Source organism: Strix aluco, chromosome 1 (genome assembly GCF_031877795.1).
Source record: "Strix aluco isolate bStrAlu1 chromosome 1, bStrAlu1.hap1, whole genome shotgun sequence".
Taxonomy (NCBI): domain Eukaryota; kingdom Metazoa; phylum Chordata; class Aves; order Strigiformes; family Strigidae; genus Strix; species Strix aluco.
Genome location: NC_133931.1, coordinates 157,762,236 through 157,780,025, shown reverse-complemented (window position 1 = coordinate 157,780,025; position 17,790 = coordinate 157,762,236). Strand labels below are relative to the sequence as shown.

At 44.3% G+C, this 17,790-nt stretch overlaps 1 protein-coding gene across 3 annotated transcripts in view; it reads right to left on the bottom strand.

Moving 5' to 3' along the window:
- Positions 1–3,011, bottom strand: part of UBP1 (upstream binding protein 1) — a 41,796-nt gene extending 38,785 nt beyond the window's left edge. The window contains exon 1 of one of the 3 annotated variants that reach the window (XM_074842395.1): positions 2,317–3,011. In XM_074842395.1, the coding sequence (XP_074698496.1) occupies positions 2,317–2,429 (113 nt within the window). In that variant the 5' untranslated portion in view covers positions 2,430–3,011. The remainder of the gene's footprint in view (positions 1–2,316) is intronic. The other 2 variants (XM_074842385.1, XM_074842405.1) reach the window with 2 other exon arrangements.
- Positions 3,012–17,790: the final 14,779 nt, after the last annotated feature.

Genomic DNA, 17,790 nt, shown 5'->3' with positions numbered 1-17,790 from the left:
ACCATATATTCTACTTCAGGGCACTGACTGATCATCAACTTGAGGAAGCATCAACTACATTATATACAACCCTAATAGGTAAAAGGGTTATGTGCAGGTCTTCCTAGCAAAATGCAGGGGCATATAGCTTGGGGAGTTCTCCCATTATTCTCCTCTAGAGAATATTTCTTTTTTTCTTCTATCATTTTCTTTTGTAAGGAAGTGACAGGTGATTAGCTTCTACTGGCACTGCACAGAACAGTGACAAGAGTAGTATCTTCACTCTTCATGCTCTGCCACTTCTCTTAGTTTTCCCCTCTGACTTAACAGGATGTGATCTCCCTAAAGTAAAAACCTCCGCAAGACATAAAATAACATACTTGCTGAAATCACTCTGAATCCAGCAAACACTAATTACAATTAGGCGATCCCTTTAACTATGTGTTCAGAGATATAAGTGACAAATAACATGTGTGTTCCAAAAATCCTTGCATCTCATCACAAACATAAAAGCGTGCAACAAAATTTAAGACTCATGTATAGCTTCACCTGTGCAATTACTTTTTAAGAGCTGTTTTTCACTGCTACAACTCTTTGTGGTAATTCAAAATATCCTAATAGGCAGGTATATGTAACTAAAAAACCACTGAGGATTGCTGCCCACCATAAAAGGATGGTAAGAGCAGAAGAAAATCTACACAACAACAGTAAAGATTAAAATTCTTAAAGTTTCAAGAAACTAAACTGTATTACTGGGAGGAGAAATGAAGTCTTTTCTTTAGAGAAAGGGAAGTTTTTAAAAAGCCATTCCAGCCAAAACTCAAAACTTAATTCTAAGAAATCCTAGAAAGAACTGGATCACAACAGAGAAGGAAAAACGGTTCTTGAACAGGAGTGCATGCATTACCCATTGGTGTGAGCACAAGGAAAAGATAACCAGAAACCCAATGCTGAGAAGCCATCCATGCAACTGCCATACAGCTGCCCACAAAAACTGGCACACCGCTTTGTGGGGTCAACGTTCACTCAACAGAGACAGAAATGGGACAGAAGCGGAATAAAATCCAGATGAGTTGAATACAAAACCAGGAGTATTCTCATAAAGAGAAGTGAATCACCTTGTTCCCTGTACTGGCAAGTTCTCAAAGTTATTTTTAATTAAAAAAAAAACCCTCAAACCCCACACGAAACAAAAGCCCCATCAAATATGTATCTCACCATAAACCTGCTGAGCTCACAATCCCAAGTACTAGCAAAAGGGTTCTCATTTCTATTCAGCTGAAACCCTTTACAACTTTGAACAAAGACACTGCAGTACCTACACTTCACCTGGGAAGTACTGCCTTAACACGCATATAAGAGCTCAAAGTTGTGGTGGCCTCCAAGTTTCAGGTAACTGAGAGAGAACACATCTTCCATACAGGCTAGGCCATCAAAACTCTCAAATGCCAGTGGTCTTACTGCTCCAGACTCTCAAAACACAGTCTAATCCTGTTGAAAGCCTTAAACTAAAATGTCTCCTCCCAGCATCTCCAAAGCAGTTTCCCTTTTTCACGCTCATAAGCCACTCGGGAAGTCCACGTTTTGCCCCTAAGTGAGATAAACCGTTCTTATTTCAAACAAGTACAGTTTTATCTTAACTCTGAAAAAGCACACCCAAACGCTATTTAAACACTTTTACTGTAAAACAATCAAAAGGTGAAGAAACTGCCAAGTTGATTAAGAGCGGAAAGAGCTTCATGACAAGGAAAAAAAAACATCACTAAAGACACATACTACACAGAAACATGAAAGACTCGACAGACTGATTACAGTACAGCCATTACTACCCTATTAACTACCACAACGTTTACTTTCTCGAGAAAGAACATTTTTTTAAACGTTAGAGAAAACAGCTACCGCTTATTATGAAGCAGAATTATATTCGGCGAGTGCAATATGATAATCTCCAGAAACACGGGGTGCAGTTACACAGCCAGAGGACAGAGAAATACCATTTTTACAGCAGAGATAATAAATATAGGGCAAAGCATCCCAGCCCAAGCGAAAGGCGTGTGCCCGGGGCGGGGGGACGGGGACGGACCCGCGGGGCAGCCCCTCACGCCATGCGGAGCACACGGCAGCCAGTACCGGGGAAGAGGCGGCGGCAGCGGCTACCAGGAGCCACCGGGCCGGCCTCCGCCACGTGCCCGCTTCTCGGGAAAAGGCTCCAAGAACCGAAAGGAGGGGAAAAAAAAAAAAAAGAATAGAGGAAAAGAGGGAAAAAGCAGAGGGGAAGCCCCTGTTCCTTCCCGCGCGGGCAGGGCAGGGCGGCCCGGAGCGCCGGCGATGCGTTACCTCATGCTGTAGGCACCGGCTCCCAGCTCCTGCCCGATGCCGGAGAGGCTGGCGTCGAAGTCGTGCACCAACCCGGACTCGATCACTTCATCCATCTTCAGCACCCACGCCATCTTCCACCGCCCGCCGCGCTCCCGCGGGAGGAGCCGGACGGGGAGGAGCCGCTCAGCCCCGGAGCCGCCGCCGCCGCTGCTGCTCCGCCGGGAGGCGGCGTCTCGGCGGGCGGCGCCGGGAGGGAGCGAGGGGCTGGGGGAGGCGGGCGGGGGGTGTGTGTGGGGGGTGTGTGGGAAACGCGTGCAGGGCGGGAGGAAGGGGGAGTCCGCGTTCAGCCCCGGGGGGGCCCTTTCCCCGCGGCGCGACCAGGGCGCGGGGTCGCTCTCAGCATCCTGCGCTCGCCCGGCCGCCACGGGGGGCTGGGGACCGGGCGGCCGCCGCCTCCTCCTCCGCCGCCACCGCGCTCTTCCCCGCCGCCTCCGGCCGGACGCTGCCCAGGGCCGCCGCCGCTGCTTCTGCCACCGCCCGAGCTCCGACCCAGCCCAGCGGCGCCTCCCGCCGCATCATTCACACGGGGGAGGCGGCGGCGGCGGCAGCAGCAGCAGCGCGGGCACCCGCCGCCACAACAGCCCCGCCGGGGAGCCGCCACCGCCCGCCTGGCGCGGCTGTAACGGCCGCCCCGCGGGGCTCCCCGCCGCGCCCCACCCCCCCTCCCCCCCGCTGCCGCCGCCGGAGCCGCGCGCCGCTCCGGCGTAGCCCCGCTCGCGCGCAGCGCCGCCGCTCACGCCAACATGGCGACGACTTCCACCCCCGAGCGGCTGCCGGGGCAGGGCCCTCCCGCTCCCGCGGTCGCCCATTGGCTGGCCTCCGCCGAAGGGACCAATCAGAGGAGGTCGGGGAGGGGGAGAGAGCGAATCCCAGCCAATGACCGCGCACTTCCTCACGCCAGGCGACGTCACCGGGTGACGGGGCCCGGAGCCCCGCCCCAGAGCCGGGGGCCCCGTCGCGCCGTGCTGAGGCGCGCTTCCGCCCTCCCGCCGCCGCGCGGCATGCTGGGAGCGCCCGCCCCGGAAGCGGAAGAGCGGGGTGGGCGGGAAGCGGTGCCAGGGCCGCGCGGGCTGGGCGGGCGAAGAGCGGCGGCCGCCGTCCTGAGCCCCCGCTCCGAGTGGCGGCTCCTCGGCCCCGGGCCGGGCCCTGGAACAGCCCGGTTTGTTCCTCCGCCTCCGGGGCGGTAACTGCTGGGCGGGGACGGTTTGCCCCAGCGCGACCCGCTTCCTCCAGAGCCGTCACGGCAGCCGGAGCCTGTGTAACGGCCGCGGACGCTGTCAGCGCCGGTTGGGCAGACGCTCGAAGGCAGAGGGGCGATCCCCGGGGGCGTCTGAGGCACTAGGGAGGCCCAGGTAATGGCGGACGCCATCTCTCTTAGAGCCCTGTGCCCTCCTTCGGTCTGTCAAGCCCGTAAGGTGGATTTTTTTACATCGCAGTAAGTCAAGTTCATATTCATGGCGGAGTAAAGGTGATAGGAAGGCTACTTGGCCTTGCCTTAACCTACAGCATTTTCAAAAGACCGCAGAGGAGCCTGCCCGAAAAAATCCGAATGTATCACAATCTAAAAGACTAACACTTTTCAATACTAAGGGAAAATAGAAGGACAAAAAAAAGGAGTACCTGCAAGCATGCAAAGCAGAAAAATATCTCGTGAACTACCCAACTTATACTATAAATACACTACTTAATTTGAAGAATGAAATCTCAACCCCCTTCCGCATCCTGGAGTCAAAAGTCTCCAGCTTCTTAAAAGTGTTGAACGTGAAGGCTCCCATGGCACCTGCAGGCAGGGCTAACGCAGAAACGAGGAGCTCAGAGGAACGTGCTCTCAGGTCAGAGCCCTTTTATCACTTAATCGCTGGAAGGAAGCTGCTGTAAATGGACATAGAGCAAGGAGATAGAGCTGTTGGCATCTGCGGGTAAAACTGCACCCACCTGTGGTGAGGTGAAAAGTGCAGTACCTAGAAAGAATTGTCTTGGCTTAATATTCATTCCCTCTGTTTCTCTCTGGCCTTTCATTTGTTTCTTGGCCCATTTTACAGCAAGTCCATTTTGTAGGTTTTTAGCAGCATTAAGACTGCCTTTCTTTCCTTCAACAGACCAAACTGAGCAAAATCCAGATGTATTCAAGCAGCATCAAATTTGTCTTTCTGGGATATGAATTTATATTTTGTAAAAATTGCTAAAATAGCTTGATTTTATGCTGTTATTAAAATTGATTATTTTGCATTTGCCAAGGAAAGGATCCAGGAAGCAGCTAAACTTTTAATAAATAATTCTTACCGATTATAATGGCCTGGCTGTTGGAGAAGACTAGGAGGAATGCAAGGAAGAACTGGAACTGCCAGTGGTTTAAATTATAATCCTGTCCCCTCTGGTCATAAAATACTTAGTCCAGTGAGGGGGTGCCAACAGGGTAAGTAACCCACGACTTCACGTAAAGAAGAGTTCCCCAAAATCTCAAAAGTTAATAATTCAGAAGATAGTTAAATAATTTTGTGAGAAGTGTCATTAGAATGATACATCCAGTGAGCAAAGTACAGAAAAGTACTGAGACTGTAAAATATATTTTGATCATATAGTTCCATGCTTTAAGCACAATCACACAAGTTTTTCAAAAGATACAAGTCAGGAAGGCCCTAAATTCATTAATAATTAACAAAATACTTGCTGTTGTTCAAAATGCACACCCTCAAAGAGAAGCACACAGACCATGATTTATGAGTTTTAAAGGCAATTTGCAAGTTAAGATACAACTGCCAGCTTCTCCAGAAAATGGTACTGGTGTTTCTGCTGCTGTATTTGATGCAAGAGTTCTCTGCCTGTCTATGGACAGATGAACAATTCATTTGCATATAAGAGGAAGCTTAAAAAAGGGAAATTCATGAAGAGGGCAGGGGCTCACGGACAAGTCACTAGCATAGGCACTAGATACCAAGTTACAGCTTTTAGTGAGAAGAACTGAAATTACCACAGACAAAATACCTCTTTTTGAAGCCTGACAAGCTGACAACAATACCTTGAATTCATTGATTTATTATTACGATGGAAATATTTGTTAGCACTTACGAAGATTGTAACAACCCAAATGATGGCATTAATTAATTTCAGTGACGGTTATGGGATGTTTATGGTCCAGTTAATAAATTAGTAGGCATTTTTCAGCGTACAACAGTAGATTAATCACTATTCAGCATAAAAAGTTAGCTTAAACCCCTGTCATTAAAGAACTACAGAGTTTAGTTGAGAACTCAAACCTTACCCTAAGTAGACATTTGTAGATCTAAAGTGGACTTTGTAAAAGAAAGGTAGCATAAATAACACAAAGACCCACTTTTGTAAGTGATACAAAAGAAAGTGGTGGTTTGTGGAAAACTAGGAGTGCACTTTCTACTTCTAACAGTCAGAGAGGTAAGTTAAGACAGGATCAAAGACCAGAGAAGCCAGATACAGATATGATTTATGCATAGCAAAACTGGTTTATCTGCTTACTATACTTACATTAACATAGCTACATAGCAGTTACAAGATCATAAATTTATGATTTTTATAATGGGAATTTTTTTCCTTCTGACATAAATTCCAGTCTCTGGTGAGGGTATCTTCAGTGGATAGAGTAAGACTCATCCTCTTGCAGTTCAGTCTTTAACAACTGAGTAAAGCTTATTCATGATAAACAAACTGACTTTGTATTTCTGAAGATGTTCTCTTTAGCTATTTTAGGACACAAAGTGTCCTTTTTCTGTTAAAATATGAATATTAAAGTACCTACATTTTTCTTTAGCATTATTTATATCCCTGGCTAATTTACAACAAGTTTTCTGTAGAGGTTTGTGGCGTGTGTTTGGGTTTTGTTGTTTTTAAAGTGCAGGCCTGCGATATGTTTGTTTCTTTGGGGCACGTTCCTTGGTCAGTCCCGTTCTCAGATCATCTGCTGAGGATCAGCAGTGCACACAAGCACTGCTTTCCAGCCAGATCGAGCCAGCTCCAACCGATGGAGTTACAGCTTCAGTGCAAATCTACCCAAGTAATCCACCTAAATCTCTACTTTTTGTAATTATGATGCAGCGTTCTCAACTTTTGCCAAAAGAGTTTGAAAACATCTTTAGGCAGATAGTGATTACAAACAGAAACCTTGAAAACAAAAATGTTCTATTCTATTTTTCAGTTCTTACGCTAGCCTTGTGATTTTTTTAATGCCTACAGTTGATGGTCTGCATATTGTAGTATGAATGGTAGCTGCTTCCGTAGCTTTTTTTTTTAATTTTTAATCCTACTCTTTCTGTTAGTCTTCCCATAATTTAACTTTTGGGATGATTTGTTGCTGAACTTACATATATGCCTTACACTTAGGGAGAGTACAGTCAAGTGCAAGCTATTTTAAAGACTAAGCAAATAAAGAATACAGATTTCTATTGCAAAAGTAAAGTTGTTCTTATTCTTTATGAGAAACAAATGGTCTTCATAGAACCATAGAATGGTTTGGGTTGGAAGGGACCTCACAGACCATCTAGTTCAGCCCCCCTGCCATGTGCAGGGACACCTTCCACTAGCCCAGGTTGCTCAAAGCCTGGTCCAACCTGGCCTGGAACCCTTCCAGGGAGGGGGCAGCCACAGCTGCTCTGGGCAACCTGTGCCAGTGTCTCACCACCCTCACAGGGAAGAATTTCTTCCTTATCTCTAATCTAAATCCACCCTCTTTCAGTTTAAAACTATTACCCCTCATCCTATCACCACACCCCCTGATCAAGAGTCCCTCCCCATCTTTCCTGTAGCTCCCTTTAAGTACTGGAAAGCCACTATAAGGTTTCCCCAGAGCCGTCTCTTCTCCAGGCTGAACACCCCCAACTCTCTCAGCCTGTCCTCACAGGGGAGGTGCTCCAGCCCCTGACCATCGTCATGGCCTCCTCTGGATCCGCTTGAGCAGGTCCACATCCTTCTTATGTTGGGGGCCCAAGAGCTGGACACAGCACTGCAGGGGGGGTCTCACAAGAGCAGAGGGGGAGAATCCCCTCCCTCGACCTGCTGGCAACACTGCTCTGGGTGCAGCCCAGGACGTGGTTGGTCTTGACTGGAAAAACTGTCACGCTTTTGATGCTGTCTGTATTCCACAGAAGACTAGAGTGGGTCTAACCAAATAGGAACCACTGAAAAATCCACATACTATTGCACATATGGTACATTTTTTATGCCCTTTTCCTAATAAAATTCCTGTTCTGCAACATAGACAATATAAGACCCACGCAGAATCCCACAAGTTGAGCACATGAACCTGTTTTGAGGATGAGATTGCAGAATTTGTGCCTAAATCGTTAAATACTTACTTACCAATAAAGCTGAGAGCAGAGGCTACGGGACAGAGAAGACCCTCTATACTTTATAGAACGATGTTGCTTTCCTCCTGGCTCCCTCCCAAGCTTTGCCTACATGAAAAACATTCAGAACTTTCTACCTGCCTGGTGGAGTCTAAAACAGGAGTTAAGCATTCTGAGATTTCAAATTGCTTCTCTAACCCTCTGAGCAGGCCAAACCCTCAAGCCTAATTTGTCAGAGGTGACATTTCCTGTGGCCCTGCCGTTCCATTTCTGCATGTCCCTGTCACCAGACCCACTAACTGGAATTGGAGACTTGATATAACAGAGAGCAAGCACGTGCAGTGGGAGCCCGATTTTGCAAATATATCTACATAAATGCATTCTAAGTACAGTTCTACTGGGATGTGGGAGAAGGGATCCTGGGACACTCCTTTCTCCATCTGCTCTTCACTGATGCTGGCTGGCATCCTGCCCTGGCGTTGACTGCTGTCTCTGTATAAGCCTCGCTGATGGCCAGATGCAGGGCTGAAGGGTGCTGCTTCACTAAGGGTGAAGCACTCGGGACAGAGCCAAGAAACCTGATGATTATGACCAGTCTGAAGCCTGATCTGGTTTGCATTTCTGCTGAGGGTAGACAGTCTCAAGGGCCAATCTGGTTAGCTCCTGTACACAACCCTTAATTTATGGAAGCGTCCCTCCCCCCCGCGTTGTGTTTCAGTGCCAAAACACAGATGCATGCTGCCATACCAACCTAAAGGCAGGTGCTCAAAAGTGCGTGGGAAGAGTAACTTCAGAGGGACTCTTAGATAAGGGTGGGGAAACAGAAGAAAATACAGGGAAGCGATGAAGAAAGACAAGGACGTGGTGAGAACGGGCCTTGAGAGAGCACGGTCCCAAGAACAGCGAGGAGGGGACGCACCTCCTCTAGGCTGAGCAGAGGCCGAAGAAGGGGGGACTGGAGGTGCGAGTGGACATCCTCACTTTCCCTTGCTGTTTGGTTTCTTCTGCACTGGGAACTGTGCACGTCACTTGTAAACAGGATTGCATCAGGGAGCTCCAGCACCCATTCTTCGTTTCTGGCTCACTGCCCGGGTCAATAGGAACAGTGTTCTTTGTGCTACATACTTGTGTCAGCCAGCCTAAGTTTCAAATCACCCTGACCCTTGTATTGAAATGGACTGATTTTATAACACTCCACTGCAGTTTCATTAATTTCACACTTCGGAACCCAAATACAGCCTCAATTCCTTTTTTTTAAACCCAAAACTTTACACATTTCTATTAAAAACACGCTACTTGACAATTCTACCAGCGCAGAAGTAATGTTGTAATACAGCTATAGGTGTGAGACTGCCAACATACAAAAAGCTGTGTCAAGGTAGATCATTAAACACTACCAGGTTTACACACATTGTATTTAGCCCAAAAGTAATAAGCTCAAGCTTAATACAGAGAGTGAATCACATTATAAATTGAAAATCAATTAACATCAACATTATCTGGAATCTGTGAGCTTAGCTCTTGTCAAAGCATAATCATTTTTAATTGTAAGAAAAACCTGAATGCTGTACACAACTATTTTAGTCATGAAGAGGTAAAGTAGGCTCACGGATCACAGGAATATGCTGATGCAATAAGCTATATATTGCATCAGAATTTCAATGCCAAGTGTTTAGCCAGTGTGCCTGGACTGATAGGACAAGCAGCCCACAGTCCTGATCTGCAGATCAGCTGAGCTTCGGCAGATAATCAAAGCAGACGTAAAACATCAAGGTGTTTCTAAGTCTGTAATACTTCATCTAAACAGACTTTTATCTACAGACTGCGAATGTAATTCTGAAAAGAAACAAAAAATTAAGACATCTGGGCTATCGTATTAAGCAGTAAAACATTCCTATCACTGTTACTAGCACACACAGATGGTGCCGTGGTTTGTAAAAATTGTGAAGCTATAGTAAAGTAGATCTCCACTACGTTGACTGTCCTTAAACTGTTCTCAAAGGGTCTGCGATCACCCGCTCTATTTGAAGGCTTGTGAATTAGCAAAGGCTATGCAGTCTGCATTCTTGTATGTTATAGCATTATAATAATTATTAAAAATCACCCCTGTTCTTTTCTTACCGCAGGTAGCTGCTGTTACTGGCGGGATACTGGTGATGGTGGTAATGTTCAGGCTGGCTGTGCCAGAAGAGCATTTTGGGATGAGATGAAGCGTTGTGCTCGGCTAAGAGGTGGTCACTGCAGTGATGAGAGAGAGGGAAGAGAAAACAGATAGACACATTCAGGTTAAAGTTGCAGTTGTGTTCCTCTCGACCTTTCCATTCAGCTGCTGCCAGCGAGTTTGCCAGTGTCACACTTTCCAGAAGAGGCAGGCAAAGGAAGAGGCTAGGCGCTGCCTAGCTGCAAGGCTTTATTACTAGTGATGTGACATCTAGTGCAGCTCAGACCTCACCAGCATCCTCGCTGACCTCTTCCCCTCCCTCCACACTGCCAGGGTGTCACCGAGCAGAACTGCGTGTTACAAAGCCAGGAGAAAGAGCAATCCCATAGCACTTGTGCCTTAGAGAGGCGTACAGCTCCCTCTTTACACACTCCACTCGGAGTACCTGAACCTGCATGGGCATGACTGGCTGAAGAGAAAAAGAAAAAAGTGGAATGTACAATGACCTCTTTAAGGCAAGCAAGAAACACTCAGTAGTGTTTCCTGTCTCCCTTTGGCCTGTTCATTCTGTACATGTTCCAGTGGCAGGTTACTACAGAGTACAACTTTATAGTTACCTTCTTGCCATTAAAAAAGATTTAAAAAAAAAAACCCGAATGAAAACACTGTCAGGAAAAATATTTACTCCAACACCCACCCACACAACCCCTCACACACACTTTAGGGAAAGATCATATTTGGATGCAAAACAGCTGCTTGGTGCACCCATGTCTCAGTTCCATTTGCTTGCCTGGGTTTACAGCCAGGGTTGAAAATCTACATTAAAACACACAAAATAGTACTGGTCTATCGTGCTAAGACCTTGACACTCAGAAATAGAAGGGGGCACACATCCAAAAACCTAATCTGAAAATAGTTACCTGCAGAGGGCACCCATTCTGCTTGAAACGGGAAGGACTACTGCTGAATAGTAGTAGTTCGCTGGGGTTTTTTGGCGGTTTTAGTTTTTGTTTTTTAAATACCACCTGCACCCAAGCACACATTGCTTGTTCCCTACAACTCATTCTATAAAAATATACTTTTAAAAGGTATTGCAATCTTGTGACAACATGTAGGCTACGAAAATCAGAGTATCAAAGAGCAAGGTTGTGGAAAACAAAAAGGAATTATTTCTCATTAGAGTGCTAGTAATATGCAGCAGTCAAAATAACTTCATATAAACAACATTGTTGGTTATTTTTTTTCATAGCATGAGGCAGTTCTCCTTTAACTTACCATTCTTATTCAACGTCAAACACCTCAAACAAAAAGCAAAGGTCGGGATAATAATAGGAGAGGAACTGTAAATATGGGAAGAGAAAGAGCACCCACACGTGACACTGTCCAGAAAAGCGGACAAGAATTGGGACTGTTGGGCTTAGTGATCCTAAGAGATTATTCTCTTCCACAAGGCACTTTGTGGTTAACACAGACCTGCTTGTGCACACAAATTGATCTTTGCTCCAGCAAGAGTAAGAGCTGGAGAAGTCTTTTCAAGGTTATTTTTTCCACTTACATGTTTATCTGTAACTGCCTACTGTTAATAAGCACCCTTCTAGCAGATGTAAAGGGCTGCAGGAGTCCCAGTGATCACTGCTGCATTTTTTTAATAATTAAGTTGATTTTGGTGACTGTAGAAAAAGAATATATATCCAGCTATCCATCTACTGGCAATAAAAAAAAAAAAAAAAAAAGAAAAATCACTCTGTCCCCAACCCTAGATTTAGGCAAAGGTGTTAAATGTGTACAGTGCATTGTATTTGGAGGTCCCATTTCCCTCTGCACTGATTATTTTCAAGAAAAGGACTACACATCCCTCAAACTACTTCCACAATCTTCCCTTGGGGCTGACATGAGCTCCCCCCATAAAGGGTGGGCATCTATTTTGTTCTGTGACTTGTATCCCTATTAAATGGAAAGAGCAAAACCACAGATTCCCCTTGAAGAGCTTTCAGTCCCTAGCACAGAGTGCTCTCACCTCTATGTGTATCCCACAGAGCTCCCGTGGCTTTAAATCATCTGGCACTTTTTTATCCCCCCAAAACAGCCTGTCACTTTTGACAGATGCTGGTTTGTCAAAATGCAGGTGGGAACATTGCAGTTTTGATCAGTCTCTTTTTGTGAAGTCCAGGTGAGCAAAAGTAATTGAGATTCCCAGACTAATCAGGAACCTATTTTATTTTTTATGTATCTATATACACAGACATACATCTACACACATATACATATACTAAAAAACTGCACTCCTATTTTTCATCTTTAGCACAGTAAGCTTTGTTACTAGCCCTTTTAGAATTAATTTTGATATTTTTAAGTAACACAAACACAACGTATCAGAAGTCCTAGATTTGTTCTTCTGTCAAGACAGACAACTTGCTGTCATTGAAAATAACCACCCCAGGGGAGTCCAGGCAAGCAGCCGCAGATTAGGCTTGTGGCCTGGCTTTACCCCGCATGTTCCGAGCACAGACAGGGAGCAAGAGCTGTTAGGCCTAGGTACTTCAGTTCTCTGGTTTCAGCCCTCTCTGTCGTTAGCTTGCCCAGCTGTTAACAAACCTTTGACTCCACCGACCACAGTAGTAGGCCATAATAAAACACAGGAGCATCACTGAAAACATGCCCATTCAGTCTCTTGCCTTCATTTGATTTTTCAAGTATTAGGCTTATGCAGACCAAAAATAGCCAAGTCATTTGGTTATATCCAAAAAGCTACTGCCTTGAGGAGATCGGGTTTTTATTAATAGAGGAGGGTGAAATGATGAGGGCTATTCTGATCTCAGTTTCTAACACCTGCTGCTTCTGCTCGAGGCCTGTGTTACGGGTACCCCTCATGTCATGCAAACGATTTCAAACTTGAGAGTGTGGCCACAAAAGATGCTGCTACAAATCATCATATCCCACTGCGACCACTGTTCCTGATGGTGTGAGAAGCAAAGCAGAACTAAATCTTGTGGACTTCCATGCAAAAGCACTGTGGAAGAGGAAAATTTGCCTCTTTTTTTTTTCCCCTCCAAGGGTTGACAAGATGCTTGACTTAGCACTCATAGGAGCACTGAGTTCCTTGTATGGAAAGTACTAGAGAGAACATTTAGGAAAGATGATGTTATTCAAAGTGAAATTAAACACTACCAAAAAAATTAGTATTTCTTCTCTTTACAGTCTTGTGCTTTGACTGATCTTTGTTGCTAACAGTATATGGGTAAAACTTCAAGTAGACTATAGCTTAGTTTTTTAAATCAGGATGAACTTCCTAGGTTATATTTAATTCTGGTATTTTGCCTCATGAAGCACTGTGTATATTCCCCACACCCACACCTGCTGCCCTTGACTAACCTCTAGACATAAAGGTATGTGGTTAAACGGTCTTGCAAGTTTGGGGACAAATAAGGTGAGTTTTTTTACCTTGCGCTGTTTATTGTTAAGGGGCTATTTTTGTTTCTTGCTTTAAGATCTGCCCTGTAAGTACTAAAACATATCTCAGCAAAGGAGCATTGTATACACAAACAACAAGACATTATTTATTTAAAACATCTCTTGCTCTAAGGCATGTGTGTGGCATGCAAAGGCCAACCTGAAATTTAAGGTGGGGAAGCTAATGTTTTGCTAATGGGTGGATCCGTGCTGAAGTTAAGTACTTTCACATATGGAGCCTGAAAACTTTGTTGGGTTTTTCCATGAGCAGCATCCAAAATGATGAGGCCACCTAAGGCATCATTCAATTTGCTGATCTTTTTTATAGTGATCAGACTCCTCACTTCATTTTCTGATTGCCTTTCTGAGAACAACAAATGACCTTAAAACACCAGTATTGTAACTGGTTACGTACAGAATGCCATTGCTCTTTGCTTTTAGCAACTAAAAATTATTTTACAGACAACATATGGAAAAACTCAATCAGGTACCATGTTAAGACATTGTAAATTCAGTATATATTCTAAAAATGCTGTCTAGTGATGATTTTCAGTTGTGCCTAAAATACTAGGTCAGTTTAAAATCAGAAGACATATTTATGCAGGAGCAATCCCTGCACACTTCAGCCCCAGAACAGAGTCTAGCGGAGAAAGTATTGTTATTTTGATGCATCCTATTCGGTCATTGGACTCTTTTTGGTTGTGTAACAGTTGCTGCCAAACGCAGGGGACCTTTGGAATGAAAACACCTGTCAAAGCAGACGTTGGTGACCCTATTCACCTAAATCACTCTACAAGTGAGGTATTCACATCGATATGACGCTCCCTGCTTGGATGTGCTATGAATCCATCATACGTATATGTGAAAGGTGCTGAAACATATTTCTAGCCCCTCTTTCTACTCACTTTTGAATACGCAGCCTCTCCTCATACATTGTTAGTGGGACCGTATCCATTGCCACTACTATAATGAACGTAAACACTAACAGGTAATGATCACAGGCAAGAAAAAATCCTGCATGTGACCCACAGCTGCACTGACTTGCAGTTCTCCACACATCTCCTGAGGCATTGAGAGCTGACCCAGCCCCATCCTAGTGCCGTGTCTGGTCACTGAAGGTGGCAGAAGGACGCAGTCAGTGCCCGCATACAGCCCGTTGAACAGCAATGCACTGCCTGTCTGCTGCAGTTCAGGATAAGCAGCAATGCCTGCATATCCTCCATATCCACCTGACGGCTTTATTCTGGATCGTTGGGTGGTTTGAGACATCCTAATCTGGGCCTGCTTAATGCTGAAGCACTGTAAGAACTGCTGCATTTACCAGTCCTTGCTCTGTGATACAGAGCTCTCGAGAAGCAGGGCTGCCAACAAAAAGGGGAAATGGGAAAAACCATAGAGAACATTTTTGGTAGACCACCTAAATTCCAGTAGAAATCTTAAAACACCATCAGCACATACACAAGGCAACACATCACGGGGTATCTGACAGAATGGCACTCTGCTTGATGCGCAAGAGTGCTGAGCACACTAAACACTTCAACAGCTCCTCCTGATCACCTTGATGATGTACATTTGATAGGTAGCAGACCCTATGCTTGGGCTTCAGTGTCTCCTTGATATGAGGCACTGTGAGAACTAACTTTATAGATAAAGGAGAAATATGGATTGTTTCCAATGCTCAAGGGTCACTTTACAAAAACCGTAGGTTTGGCTTTTTCTGAAGAATGCTGGGTATGCTCCTTTCCTCATGGGATCTATCCCCTTTTTAAAAAGTCTAGAGTCTCCACTGCAGGGTGTTCCTGCTCTGTAGTTTATTCCTCCATAGTCATATTCCTCACATAACCTACTTCTGAATCTAAGAGGATGTGATTAAGGTGCTGAGGTATGAACTGAGGAATAAATGTCTTGCTGACTTCACATCTGAGGAGACAGAGGCACGAGAGGCATTACCTTTGCTTTCTTCTGCTGCCTTTTAGGAAGACTTGAAGGCCTGCAAAGGAACCTATCATAGTGAGATTATTTGTGTTCATAAAGAGACTTAGACAGCAACACTGCCCAGAGAAAATTTTCATTTAGCCCATCACATCATACCCAAATCAAAACTTAGAAGTTAGCAGGTTTTTATGGCTATGACAAAGGATGGTGATGTTTTTTTTTGTAGAAGATTCAGGGGTCTGTAAAGGTGGACAAGTTCAAGTGTTTGTTATTCTACGCCTGCTGTGCACCTGCTTGGTAGCCTAAAAATCAGTATTTGGACTCCCAGACTCCCAGATGTAGGCTTCCCGCGTGCTCTGACACAGAAAAGACAGCTCATTTCCTTCTCATTCTGAATGGACAGAGTCCCTTTTACCTGAGGCTCTAAGGCAGCTTTGGTACCCTGCCAGCTTGAACATCTTCAAGCATTGGGCTGTCTTGGCTTTGTGGACAAAATCCTCCAACATCAGTGTTTTCCTCTTAATGCCCAATGCACAAAGCAAAATATGCTGTATTGCAAAAAAAAAACCACAAAAAACCACCACCCAACCCTTCCTAAAAACAAATCACATGGGTTTTTTAAGGTTTTTAAGAACAAGAGCTACAATTTACAGGGGATTAAGTATATACACTGTGTCTCTCTTCTCATACTCTGCAACAGGGCAAATATCTCCTTCCTTACATGGTTCAAAAGCAGTAGCTCATTAACAGACTTCTGAGAAAAAGCAGCCTCTGATGACACCAGCAGTTACTTCCAAGTAAGGTTTTTAAACGTTTCAGTTGACAATTTCTGAACAATCAGGTAACACCCAATTAAGATTTCACGTCTAAGGCAAATACAGGCTTTATAAATAGTGATGCATGAAAACTCCTTACAGAAAACAGATAGTTTCTTCTGGGTAAAATAGTTCAATTGATTAGTTGTCCAACATGGTCACAGCTGTCATTTGAAAGATCAAACACCCTATCAAATGCCTCAAATTCTCTACGTAAAATACAACCATCTATGATGACATTTGGCACGGTGTAAAAATGCTTTACCACATCAGTTTATGGTGAAAGGACAAAAATATAACAGGCCAGAAATTACTATTTTACCAGATTAGAGGCTTTCTGCACTTGCATACCATTACAGTTACATTGCAAGTTTAAGCCAAGTCAAAATGTGTTTCCTTGTCTTCCTGTCTCCTTGACAAGAAACAAGACACATTTCCTTGTCTTCCATAATCAAGTTCTGAATATGACGTTGTCCCTTTGAAAACAATCATAACAGAGAAAATAATCTTGAGGAACAAACCTGTTGAATCACGCTATAGTTACTCCCTATGATAGGATGTTGAGAATGGTTCAGCTGGTTGTAGTAACTTTTGCTGTGTCAGGCTGGGACTTAGCAAACACACACAGAGCACAATAAACATAAATATGATGGGGATAAATGGGCAGTCTGGGAACTGGAGGATTATCAGGAGAAAGCAAGCTGATGTTTTCTCCCAATTAAACCAGTGAACTGCTCAGTTTTGCAGGTGCAGTCTAGTTCCAGGTAAGATGAAAGTCAGTATTGATATTACATTCTCTACAGAAAACCTCTTGCATGTACTTTAAAGATTTGCTTCGTATATTATAAATATTCTCTTGAACAAATGAAAATTCATCTTTTTTATTAAACCAAGATTTTCAGTAATGCGGGAAGTTTGAAAAACTAATTGTGCTAGTCTGGCAAGTGAAAAAAAAATCAAACTTCAGTTACTGTTTTTCTATATTGTGTATATGTTTCTATACTTACGTATATTCTGAGATCTCAGGGTTCCCAAGCTGTGCAGCTTGGATGAACCCAGTTAAAGAAGTTTCTGCATTTGCTGACAGGATTTTAGGATAATAAGCGCATTTACTGAGAAATTCCTTACTGAGGAAAGTTTGCTAATGAGTTATTTCTGCCAGGACAGAATCACAATTGTTTGTAAATTGCTGTTTAACAGTAACTCTTGGAAACTTCAAAATGGTATTTTGCAAGCAGTTTTGTATATTGTATTATTTCTTTCAAGTAAAAAAAATAATCTGTAACTCTTGATGTATTTTAGGCAGATATAAGCGATCCTAATGAAGCACATTCTGAGGCAGTAAGATGGGAAAAAATGCTGGATAGCGAAACATGGAAAATATCTTTCTCTGGTGGAAAAAGCAACATACCTGCATGTAACTGGTTGATATCCAGACTTGTTACCACTGGCAGTAGGCAGAAAGGTAACTAAACTTTATCTTGGGCATCGAAGTTTTTGCAAGTTTTCCATTTCAGTGTGCTTCCTTTCCTAGATCATGATACTGTCCACCAATGCAAATCTTTGGACCCCTGTAAACTCATGCTAAAATCAGTACTGCAGTCAGTTCTGTTAACTATATGTCAGGCTAGATTCAAAGGTCTATACCAGTAAAAACCAGACACGTAGATTTAAGTTATGCAGTAGAGAGACATTCTCAAATGTCAGCTAGACTGGTTGGTTATTCCCTCACCATCTCGTCATCCCTGCCCACGGC